Source organism: Pocillopora damicornis, chromosome 3, assembly GCF_964200805.1.
Source record: "Pocillopora damicornis chromosome 3, jaPocDami1.2, whole genome shotgun sequence".
Lineage (NCBI taxonomy): Eukaryota > Metazoa > Cnidaria > Anthozoa > Scleractinia > Pocilloporidae > Pocillopora > Pocillopora damicornis.
Window position 1 is genome coordinate 29,168,827 of NC_142672.1, and position 12,494 is coordinate 29,181,320.

Consider the following 12,494-nt stretch of genomic DNA (forward strand, 5'->3'; position numbering starts at 1 on the left):
TGCATTATAGCAATATCCACCTCTTCAACTAAATTTGCATACATCTGGCTGTGATGTATAGTTTTCCTTTCACGTGACCATATCAGTACGTTTTTGCTGTTTGGAAAAGAATGATCGAAAAGGAGACGAAAAGGTATTTTTGGTTTTAGTCCTTCTGGGGACGACATCATTGTATCCACCATCCAGTTTGGTATCTTATGGGGCTCGTCCTTTTCAATCATCGCTGTTGAAGAACCAATAAAGTGATACCCTTAAAATCTAAACCATGCTCTTCAAACAACTTCATCAAGATCCTTGACAGCAACTTCTACTTCACAAATGAAGCACAGAACATCTCTCATGACCACGATATCTTGTACGCAATATTATCATCTTATGATCATTTCATCCGCTTCAGGTAAATGTTAAAAAAAAGGAATAACATTCGCAAGTTAGGGGCTTTCGAAAGAGCATTTAAACCAAGGTGGACTATTGTTTTCTTGACCTTGAGCGAGCCAGCTGCTTTAACTACTACTTGACCTCTGGAATCAAACCCGAGATACAAATGGGCTTCAAATGGGCAGTAACGTATTGTAATTTCTCGCTTCATTTGAAGTTTGACGATGACGTGTTTGTCACATTCCAAGGGTTTTTTCCTTTTTGAGTGCGCCCAACACGCTGAAGGAAAGGCTTTACGCTGGCAATCATTAAACAAATAATGTTCCTTTTACCGCTTAACAAAGATAATTTCTACAGAAATGTCAAATAAAACGTGTTTTCGATCTTAAGTTCAGCAACAAACTTAGTTCGCTAAGGCGCAATGCTATCTTGCATCAGCCTACAGGGCGAATAGAATTAACTCCCTTGAGATATTCAGAGATTAAATTTACATACATTATTAACCACGAAGTTACGAAAGTTTCTATCTTCATCTGGCATTCTCCTCCAAGTCCTGGTGGATTCCATACCTCAAATGTATTATTGTTTGTGGCACTTACTCCGTTTTCTATTTGAGAGAACGCCTAAGTAGACATCGTCCAGTCGAAAGAGCGGAAAATAAGAGAACGTTTCGACAAATAGGCCTACAACGTCGTGAGGTAAAATATATCCAAAGCCGGGGCAGAAATCCAAATATCGTCTCGTTATATTCCTCGTAAGTTACCTTCCATTTTCCTCCCTTAAAAGGAACATTATTTGTGTAATGATTGCCAGCGTAAAGCTTTTTCTTCGGCGTGTTCGCGTTTTCGCGTCGTCGTCCAGCTTCAAAAGAAATGAGAAATTACAATACGTTACTGCCCATTCGAAGAGCATAAAATGAAAATGTTTACTCTATCCATGTTCGCCTAGTAGTTCAGTCGCGTGGTAGTTACACGTGCACTTCAGTTTTTATTCAAGATTGATTTTATAGCAAACTGATTTCTCATTCGTCTAAATGCAGCAGCTTTGAGCTTTCTTGTTTTGAACGTACCCTGTTCGAAAAGTAAGAAATAATTACCGTTGTTAGTTCGACAGTCAGAACGAGGCAAATGAGACTTCGATCGGGCATAAGCGTTCGATTTCGCAGTAAGTTCTTTCGAATTTTTAGCGACTATGTAAAAGGACCTCGAAGCAAAAACTCTACGCTGGTAATCATCATAGCAACAATTTCAGTGAGGAAACAAACAGTCTAGCAGAGGTGAACACAAGAAAGTAGACTTAGAAATCAATGTTACTTCAAAGAGGTGCAGCTTGAATATTGTCATGTCCGTCGGTTGCTTAATTCGATACTTCGACAGTCTAGGCCCCCTTCTGGGTCTAGTCCTCTTTTACAGGTGTCAAAAAATTGTTCCGGCTCAATCCCGGGCGGCTCTATGATGAACTGACGACGCTTTCTTTACAAATCTGTTTTACAACACCATGGATACAAGAAACTTAATTTTCGCCTCAGCGTTTTGGGCAATAGCCGCCATGCTAATGTCTACATGTACTTTCTCGTGTTAAGAATCCTATGTTACAGACAGTAAACTAAAAGCTATATATTTTATTCCTTACTTAGTGTGGAAATTGATTATTGTTTAAGGGTTGACTGTTTTCCTGAAGGAAGGGTGATTATTAGATATTTGCTGTTGATGTGGACTGGAGATCATCCTGCGCAGTGTGAGGTGAACAAATCAAAGTCATATGGTGATAAGAAGGACTGCAGAAGATGCTAGTCACAGGGTGAATATTTTTCAGTGGCTTTCTTGGTTTTTTTTCTAGCACTTTGGTGTGCATCAGTTGGATGCAACTGTTTCTGCTTGTGATACTCAATTCATCTCATTTAAGATGAGATAAATTTTGCCAATTGATTTTCAAGATTAATGAAATTGCAAACATAATATTTGTCTGACCTCCTTAAACAAATGCTGTAAATCTTTACCTTTTATTTCCTTTCTTTCTTTCCTTTTTTTTTTCTTAGCTATTCTGAGTAATTTTTTCCAATTGAACTTCAGGAGTTTATCTGCCAGTTCAAATACTGGATTTAGGATGCACCGTAGATTCCCTTGGAAGAAAAGCGATTTGAAGGATGAAATCCCTTAAATGGCTGAGATGGAGCAGGAAAAACGCGAACAATGTTTGAAAACCTTTCAAGGGAGATTGGCTTTCTTGGAGTCTCTCCTCTTAACAGATTACATGCTTTGTAAGGTTTTGATGTACTACAGGATCTTTTACTTGATGCTATGCGCCCACAGTTTCCGGCCTTAACATCATAAAGAGAGGAGTGCAGTACTGGCTTTCAAATGGTGTTATAGACAAAGACGAGCTCGAGGAAAGGCTGAAGCAGATGCCGTGGTTCAAAGGTACACGTGTATACTGTTTTTTTAATGTCCTTAATCACTGTCAGTAATTGAAGTGGGGTATCAGTTCATTTGTAACATGTAGGAACATAAACAACAGTGTGTTTATTGCATGTACCAATCAGTAATCATCGCCCAGTAATAAGCCCTTTCCAGTCCGTAGATAGTTTTTATTATTTTAATGTCAGTATTATATCTGTAACCTCATGCAAAGGACGGCAGTCATCGCTACATTAGCCGTTTTGTCCAGTCATCTTAGTTTGAACAACAACATTTAGCTGCAATTATCTTTCAGGAAAAAGTTGGGCTACCATCCATGGTTTCAAGCAAGTTCAAATATAATCTGTTTATTGGTAATTGTTTTGAATTTTTAGCTTTTCAGTTTTTCAGTTTTATCTGATTCTCTTCTTAGCATATGAAGCCAGCAGAATCCCAAATGATGTAACAAGGAAGGATTCTGGAAAAGCACAATTAATTTCCCTGACAAAATTGGTAAATCATTATTGCAAAATTTCTTACATGTATAAAAATAAAAGCTGTACATTTACCCTCGGATACATCTGTATTAAGTCCGCAGGTGTAATTTTAACGACATTGCTTATCATTAAAGCAAGCAATTTCAAATTTTAAAAGAATACAACTTTCTAAAACTAGCTTTAAGCACAAAGCTACATTCTTTGCTTCTCAAACAAGTAGATTTAAGGCTGCAGAATTGTTTTAACAGTCACACCTGTCTTTGTTCAACAGCTTACGAGTACCAAAAGCTACCTTTTCCCGCACCACTGAGAGTTTGTAATGGAAGGAATTCTTACAGCAGATGAATATGTGGTGTGGACATCAATTCCTCACATAGTTGAGCTCCTTTTTAATTGCGGAAGAAATGGTCGGACTAATGAAGAAATTGCACATCTGAAAGCCCCCAGCTGGAGACAATGTATCCTCGCAGAGGAAAGATGTGGTCCTTCAGAATGCGTTATTATCCTTCACCGTCTCATTCATCTTCATGAAGATATATCAAGGTTTTCATCTCCTGATAAATTTTGGTGTTTCCAGTCAGTTGAAAGATAAAGTTGACATGGCATTAACTTTTGAAATCAGTCTTGGTATATACAATAGACCGACAACGGTAAATGTAGATTTAGGAACCTAAAAATTTCATTCTTAATAATATACATGGAAAAATTACTCAGTTCTGATTGATTAAGATAAATGCAGTTTTCAGGTAATTCAGTACAGAAGAGAGTTAATTCATTGCAAAAGAGGGTTAATTCAGTGCAAAGAAAGTAACAAATCAGACATTCTGATTGGTCAGTAATCAAAGAAACTCGCAGATAGCCCATAAAATACGAGCCTTGGATGATGCAACAAAATTTGAAAATTTGAAAATTTGCGAGCCAAACAATGGCCGGCGTTTTAAGTAGGTTTTCTTTCGCCACCGCAGCTGAAAAACAGCTCAAACAACGAAAACACTGTAAAAAGCACTGATTTTTTGTTGTCGGTTTGGGAAAAGTGGTGTTTAGAGAAGGGAATTGTCAAGGAAATCGAAAATTACGAGCCAACCCAGCTTAACAATTTGCTCGAACGATCCAACGCCGAAATTAAAAACAAACATGGTTAAACCTCGGAAACGACGATTCCATTTCATCGAAAGTGATTCGGAAAAAGACTGAACAATTCCTTGAACCGTTTAGCCGGACTTTGAACTTTTTTGCGCCTTAAAGACGTGAAGATATCACTGCATATTATTTTTTTGATCGTACGCGGTTGCTTTGACCGAACGCACGGTTTGAATAAATTATTTTTGCACTTGAAGCGCGCGCTTTGCTTAACAAATAGAGAAGCCTCGACTGTGCTCTGTTCTGTTATAAAGCACGCAGGAAGCGGCTAGAGCACGAAAGAAGTGTAGGGAGAAACACGAGACGTAGTCGAGTGTTTCTTCCCACTTCTTGAGTGCTCTAGCCGCTTCCTAAGTGCTTTATAACAGAACAGAGCACAGTCAAGGCTTCTCTATTTGTTTTATAATAAAGAATCCGTTAAATTACCCAAGCATTACTTTCAATTTTCAAAACAAACTTTATTTCCAAAGCGAACAACAGTGTCGTCAGCATGCTCTATACTCTCATAAAGCACGCTACAATAAGCCAATCAGAATCCCTGTTAGAATGCTTCAAATAATCTGATTGGATGTACAAGACTAAAGCTGTCAAAAGTGTCAAACCATCGAAGTTCAAAAACCATCAAAGTTCAAATTCTACGATAGTTTACAAACTAAAGTAGTTCGGCAAGTCAAATTCAACACTTTTGCCTGAAGTTTTTAAGTCTCTAATACAGAATCTTGAAGTGAAATGTTCAGTGAACTTCAGCCAAATTATGGCTCATAAAAAAAAGAGGTTTTTCACATGACAAGGTAGAAAACAAACTGTTCAAGGCGAGTGTTTTTTGAGTGAACGACAGCCGAATTCACCGGAACATGAAGATCGCTCGTGATGATAGCGCCGCAAAACTCGGCTGCAGTGACTGATGTGACTTTCCACTCAACTTATCGGAAAGGATATCAGAGCAAGCTCTTATTTTTTTACTCGAAGGGTGGCCGATGTAGTTTCTGAGGCTTGCTTTACTGTGATGACCGGAGATCGCCATGATGAGCGAGCCGCGATGAACTTCAGCATGATCATATTCGCTCAGACACCGTCATGATTAGTATGAATTTTAACAATTCTGCCAGTTTGGTTGAATTTTGCATCATTTCTGTTTTGTTCTGTTTTGTTTTTGAACACTGAACTTTATATACTATACGAGTGTTTAGCTGTATTTGATTTTTATTTCCGTACGTAAGCTTGCAATCTAACTGAGCGCGAAAATCTTTAAAACTCGGAATGTTTATTTTGTTATTCCTTTGAGGATTTTCGTATCTGCTCACGTTTTAATAACGTAAATTACGGCGCCAGGTATGTTTACAAACCTTTGTTTGATTCTTCTGTTGCTACTTGTCGGCTCGCTTCAGTTCCGAAATTTCACTTTCAATTATCGGAAAAAAGCTAAAAAGAAGTCCTGGAAAAGCTCGAACATAGTACAATTGGCAGATGGCGTGACAGCTTTAGCTCAGCTCTATGCTCTATACTCTCATAGAGCACGCTCTTTCAACCAATGACAGCGCGCGTTATATCCGAACTTTATTATAATTATGCTTAATTGTGATAAGCCATCTCGTATTTTCCATGTATATTTTTAACACGTAATCACACGATTTTTCTCGTGCAATTTGGAATATACAAGCACAGACCACAAATTGCACTCGCCCTACGGGCTCGTGCAATTTTGTTAGTCTTTAAAAAAATTTACTCGTGCTTATTTATTCCAAATTGTACTCGAAATCATGTGATTACCTAGACAAAATGAAAGGGTTCAATTGACGTGAACACGTCTAAAAGATAGAATGTCTAAATTAAATACCACTAAACCGTTAAAGTCTTTGTCGTGGCAGTGGCGATCAAGAATGAAAGAAGTCTTGCAATATGCACAAACACGTCGTCGTCTAGCTTCAAAAAAAAAAAAGAAATTGCAATACGTTTCTGCCCATTCAAAGCCCATTTTCATCTTTAGGGTTTGATTATAGTAGTAGTTAAAGGAACTGGTTTGCTCAAGGTCTTGATGGGCTTCATCTACCTCTGACAATAGGTTTGATACGGTTTCATTACGTGTTTGAGTGACAAGAAAACAATAACCATCTTGGTTTAAATGCTTTTTCAAAAGTTCAAATCTTTCGAATGTTATTCCTTCTTTTAAAGTTACCTGGGGCGGGTGGAATAATCATAAAAGGATGATAATATTGCGTACATGATATCGTCGTTATGAGAGATGTTCTGTGCTTCATTTGAGAGGTAGAAGTCGCTGTCAAGGATCTTGATGAAGTTGTTTTGAAGAGCGTGACCCTGATTTCGAGGGTATCACTTTGGCTGTTGGTTCTTCAACAGCGGTGGCTGAAAAGGACGAGCCCTTCTTTCTAAAATATCAAGGTGGAGAGATACACATGTCGTCCGCTGAAGGACTGAAAGCAAAAATGCCCTTTTCGTCCGTTTTTGGTCATTGTTTTCCAAACGGCAAAAACGTAGTGACATAGTCACATGAAAGGAAAATTATACATTATGCCAAACGTACTCAAATTTCGTCGAGGAGGTGGTTATTGCTACAATGCAAATGTCTCGGCTCAGCTAAAGTGCAAAAGTGCCATGATAAATTACAGATTACATTTTGACAGACAATTGATTTATTTGACGTAATTGATTTCCTATCGTACCTTCCGTAAACACAAAGCAATTGTACAAAGTGCCTCATTTCAAAGAAAAGACTTTGTTCTACAAGAATATTGCTCCACACCTTATCTGCTGGGTGGGTTGTAGATTTTGCTATTTTGGGGACTCTGTTCTAAGACTTAAAGAATTAACTTCAATTACCTTTGTCTATTTTGCGGCTTTTGCTTTCCCGCCTATAAACTCTTTGTAATGCCTGAAATTTTAGTTGTGCATCTAGAGTAAGATGTTTTTTTCGTCTTGTCACAAGCGTGGGACAAAGAAAAAGTTCTGAGTCCCCATGAGGAATCGAGCCTCAGACCTTCGGATTCCGCTCTCCGATGCTCTAACCACTGACCCACAAAGACTCCGCAAGGAGCAAGGTCTATTACGAAGTTGATATGACACTCGTCTTGCATACTGCTTGGATCAGCAATGTCGCTAGCGTAATGTTTGCAGTGACACTTTGCATTGATAGCGTAATGATAGCATTCTGTGGGTTTTAGATATTCCTATTGGTTCCCGAGAAAATCAGTTTTGAAGCTGGACAATAAACAATAATATTTCGGTTGTTGTCATGTGGCAGGAAGTCACAGGAAAAATACTTCGAATTTCGTAAAAAGCCTCACACCCTTAAGTGTATTGATATCTGACGAATTTACGGCCGTTTCATTTGACACTCTTCTCCCACATCATCCCTAGCATCCGCGTGGGTGCCGTACTTTAAAAACCTGCATTTTTGTTCGGCAACGCTTATACCAAAGTAGTTACAAAAACGAAGACCTTAGCAAAACGAAGACCCATTACGAATACGAAGACCCCCTACGAAAACAAAGACTCATCACCAAAACGAAGACCCGTCACGAAAACGAAGACACATTACTAAAACAAGTACAAAAGAGGTCGGTTTACCTTTGTGGACAAAGATTATGTTTATGAGACACTACGAAAACGAACATCCTTACGGAAATCTTGAATTCTGAATTTGGCACGTCTGTAATTTATCACGGAATTTTTCAACATTAGAGCCCCAAGGAGCCTTCAATGGGACTACTTAAAAGCTAAAACAAGATTTAATAGAAGAGACATGACATGCCTATGGAAGATGCGCTGCGTGACGCTTTAAGCGCTGGAGGTAAAGATATCATTACATAAGATAACTGTTAAGGAGAATATATGGAATACATATATTCCATCAACTAAAATAGGATAACTGTTTAATTTTAATTGCGTTTCCTTAGCTATTTTTTTTTTAACGTAAAGCAAATATATTAAGCGAATCAAAGAACGCGATGACATTTTTTACCAGCAGCAAAACACACAGGACAAAGCTTGCATAATAGGCTTTGTATTTAATGTTTCCGGAAACTGATTTGAGTGACATTTCATGAATAATCATGAATTAAGTACCTATGAGAAGCTTTGAAGTGCCTTCTTCAAATTTACGGTGCACGCGGTTTCTTCCACGTGGCGTGCGTGGCCTAAACAATGGCCCAACAGCTTCCCGTTTTTGTGGGAAGGCAGCCCACTGATGGATCAATTTGCAAGTTATGTGTCTTCGTTTTCGTCATGGGTCTTCGTTTTCGTAGGGGGTCTTCGTTTTCTTAACTACCCCTGGACCAATTTCATTTGCAGGCTTGCCAAGCAGACATTCTTCTTTAAAGGTAATGAAACTACAATTTACATGATGAATAATAAAAAATATCAATTTTGAACGTAAAAACGGTTCATGACATCATAAAAGATGTTTGCTTTCCCCGTAAAGCTACGACCGAGTGCCAAATATTTTCCCGTCTGGCTCGAACAAACACAGTCAATAAGCATTTTGTCATATGACCACTCAAGTGTTGAAATAGGACGCTCTAGACGGGTGTACGCTGCGATTTTATGAAATTACCCTAACTTTAACGAATCGTTTTCCAAAGGTTCAAACAATCATTGGGATTAGCCGGGGGCCCGAACTACTCTGGCTTCTTGAATAACTTAGTGACCCTCTCATATATGCCCGATCGAAGTCCCGCTTGACTCGTTCTAACTGTCGAACTAACAACGGTAATTATTTCGTATTTTTCGAACATGTTGCGTTCAAAACATGGAAGCTCAAAGCTGCTGCATTTAGACGAATGAGAAATCAGTTAACTATAAAATCAATCTTGAATAAATACTAAAGTGCATATAGCTACCACGCCATTTAGCTTCTAGGCGAAGATGGATAGAGTAAAAATTTTCATTTGACACTCTTCTCCTACATCATGTCTGACCAAAGAACAATTTGTTGGAACACAAATAAATCCACGTGGATACCTTACTTCAAAGCCTGCATTGTGCCCGGTAAAACTTATACCGGTTCCTATCTGCTAGCATGCCGACGTAAACATTGTCCAATCGAAAGATTGGAAAAGGAGAGAATGTGTCGCCGAATGTAAGAACCACATCGTGAGATAAAATGTATCCAAACCCCATGGAATGTATCCTACCCTAGGAAGCCATATTTCATGTATTTTGTGCGTCTTGTTTCGAAAGTAAGGGGGTTTCTGTTTTCGGTCTTCGTTATCGAGGTCTTTCAATGTAAAATTGTGTTTAATTGCATGCTTTATTCTTTTATTGCTATCAGAAAGATTAAAACTGGAGCTGGATATTTTAGGCAAGAAACCGTAATATGATTATGTAAATGAAGAAAATATGGGGCTCTCTGAATTCTCCCCTTCTTCTCTTAAAGGCCTCTGGCCAAAAGTAATTTCGTAAAGAGAAGCTTCAAATAGCCCATATAGGCGAAAGAATACCACAAATGAGTTTATTAACATTTCATTGAACTTAGCTGAGATATTCAGACTGAGATGTAATTTAGATATGCAATTATTTTCAGAGCCATATTCATAACCGTAAGATATTGTTTGTCTCTAACAATTATTTAACCAGGAACATATAGTTGCATATAATTGCTGACATTTACTGCGGTATTTAACTAGTATTTAACTGCACATCGACGAAGAACATATATTTAATATAAAAACTGTTATTGAAATGAGTACAAAATTGCTTGCATTTACTATGGTATTCAACTAGTCAGAGAGCATGAGTGTCTTGAACATCTTCATCTGGCATTCTTCTCCTACATCATGCCTGACTAAAGTATAATTTGTTGGAACACAAATCAGTTGATTAACATTTCGTTAAACTTAACTGAGATATTCAGACTGAGATGTAATTTAGATATGCAATTATTTTCAGAGCCCTATTCATAGCCGTAAGATTTTGTTCGTCTCTAACAATTATTAAGCAGGAACATATATTGTGGTCTGCCACCACAGTAGTAAGTTTCTAAAGCGGGCATTTCGAGCGTTAGCCCTTAGTCGTTTAAAACAAGAGGGCTGTGAGCGACTGCACATCGACAAAGAACATATATTTAATATAAAAACTGTTATTGAAATGAGTACAAAATTGCTTGCATTAACTATGGTATTTAACTAGTCAGAGAACACGAGTGTCTTGAACATCTTCATCTGGCATTCTTCTCCTACATCATGTCTGACTAAAGTATAATTTGTTGGAACACAAACAAATCCTCGTGGATGCCCTACCTCAAATCCGTTATTGTTCGTGACACTTATTCCGTTCCTGTCTGCAAGCATGCCAACGTAGACATCGTCCAGTCGAAAGAACGGAAAAGAAGAGAACGTTTCGACGAATGCACTTACTACGTCGTGAGATAAAATATAACCAAAACCGGGGCAGAAATCTGGATATCTTGTCTGGTTATATTCCTCGTAAGTTACCTTCCATTTTCCTCCCCTAAAAGGAACATTGTTTGTGTAATGATTGCCAGCGTAAAGCTTTTTCTTCGGCGTGTTGGGCGCACTCAAAAAGGAAAGAACTCTTGGAATATGCACAAACACGTCGTCGTCCAGCTTCAAAAGAAATGAGAAATTACAATACATTACTGCCCATTCGAAGCCCATTTGTATCTTTCGGGTTTGATTCCAGTAGTGATCGTAATAGCTAGCTCGCACAAGGTCTTTATGAGCTTCATCTTCTTTTAACAATATGACTGAAACAGCTTCATCTCGTGTTTGGCCGACGAGGAAAACCGTTGTCCATCTTGGTCGAAATGCTCTTTCGAAAGCCCAAGTCTTGCGAATAAGATTCCTTCTTTGAAAATTACCAGGAGCGGATGAGACAATCATAAGTAGATCGTAATGTTGCATACAAGATCTCCTGGTTGTAAGAAATGTTCTGTGTTTAATTTGCGGCGAAATAGAGGTCGTTGTTAAGGGCCCTGTTGAAGTTGTCGCGGTAGTTGCCAGTCGTCGCAATTCGATCCTTTCCATCTGTCGATCGACTTCCTCTCCTGAAGCGAGAAAGAAGAAGCTATACTTCGGAACATATGTTAGCAGGAAGAATACATAAGTTGTCATCCCAAAGAACAGAGCCAACAAAATTTTCTTAGTCCGTTTCCTGACCATTTTCTTTGAAATCTTAAAATAGTTATTAGCGAAGTGAAGCCAACAAAGATTGAGTGCGGACTAATTGCATTTATATGCAAATCAAGATACTGATAGGCATCACAAATAGCAAATGCACTGTAAAGATTTTTTATGTTTCACTAACTAGAATTTAATGAGTTTGAGGCATATCTCTTGATGCCCCTGCAAGGCCATTATGTCATTTCGAATGGGATAGAGTTTCTCCTGCACCTTCATTGTGAGATGGTAGATAGGCACTCCGGGAAGAATTGCGGTGTTAACTCAGGAGTTGGATCTTATTATTAAAACAATGAACGGCTCTTCTGAAGCTCATTAATGATTCATACATTTGATGGTAAAAAAAAAAAGGCTAAACTCGTCACATAACTTTTGATACCCAATGAAAACAGATGAAAACCCACACGCAGTTTGGAACACAAATCTGTCTTCTCACTAAATAAAGACGATGTGTTTGGCCGACGAGGAAAACCGTTGTCCATCTTGGTCGAAATGCTCTTTCGAAAGCCCAAGTCTTGCGAATAAGATTCCTTCTTTGAAAATTACCTGGAGCGAATGAGATAATCATAATTAGATCGTAATGTTGCATACAAGATCTCCTGGTTGTAAGAAATGTTCTGTGTTTAATTTGCGGCGAAATAGAGGTCGTTGTTAAGGGCCCTGTTGAAGTTGTCGCGGTAGTTGCCAGTCGTCGCAATTCGATCCTTTCCATCTGTCGATCGACTTCTTCTCCTGAAGCGAGAAAGGAGAAGTGATACTTCCGAACATATACTAACTGGAAGAATACACAAGTTGTCATCCCAAGGAATAGAGCCAACAAAATTTTCTTAGTCCGTTTCCTGACCATTTTCTGTGAGCCGAAAAATAGTTATCAGCGAAGCGAACAAAGATTGAGCACGGACTAAAACAGCCAAATATTAGCCACCCAA

The 12,494-nt window shown here is 38.4% G+C and overlaps 1 protein-coding gene and 1 long non-coding RNA gene across 5 annotated transcripts; one reads left to right on the forward strand and one right to left on the reverse strand.

Annotated features, from left to right (window-relative positions):
* The first annotated feature begins 153 nt into the window (after nucleotides 1-153).
* Nucleotides 154-4,642, forward strand: LOC113667906 (uncharacterized). 2 transcript variants are annotated; one of them, XR_016184663.1, is made up of 4 exons: nucleotides 154-1,132; nucleotides 2,691-2,798; nucleotides 3,208-3,287; nucleotides 3,543-4,641. It is a non-coding gene; the product is annotated as an uncharacterized LOC113667906 (long non-coding RNA). The 2 variants fall into 2 exon arrangements; XR_016184664.1 differs by lacking the exon at nucleotides 154-1,132 and adding an exon at nucleotides 1,468-2,178 and having other exon boundaries at nucleotides 2,451-2,798; nucleotides 3,543-4,642.
* Nucleotides 4,643-9,864: 5,222 nt separating this feature from the next.
* On the reverse strand, nucleotides 9,865-12,494 carry LOC149049239 (beta-1,3-galactosyltransferase 5-like). Of its 3 annotated transcripts, none has more exons than XM_089199196.1 (2): nucleotides 12,290-12,494; nucleotides 9,865-11,427 (listed from the first exon to the last, which is right to left on the reverse strand). In XM_089199196.1, the coding sequence occupies exons 1-2, from the start codon at nucleotides 12,410-12,412 to the stop codon at nucleotides 10,552-10,554; spliced, it is 999 nt and encodes a 332-aa protein (XP_089055322.1). In that variant the 5' UTR covers nucleotides 12,413-12,494; the 3' UTR covers nucleotides 9,865-10,551. The 3 variants fall into 3 exon arrangements, with proteins under 3 accessions (XP_089055322.1, XP_089055321.1, XP_089055320.1); XM_089199195.1 differs by having other exon boundaries at nucleotides 9,865-11,357; nucleotides 12,238-12,494; XM_089199194.1 differs by having other exon boundaries at nucleotides 9,865-11,314; nucleotides 12,180-12,494.

Coding starts and splice junctions, on each gene's coding strand:
- LOC149049239 (XM_089199196.1), bottom strand. CDS start 12,412: ATGGTCAGGAAACGGACTAAGAAAATTTTGTTGGCTCTATTCCTTGGG. Junction 11,428..12,289: donor TTCTCGCTTCAGGAGAAGAA/GTCGATCGACAG, acceptor GCTTCAGGAGAG/GAAGTCGATCGACAGATGGA.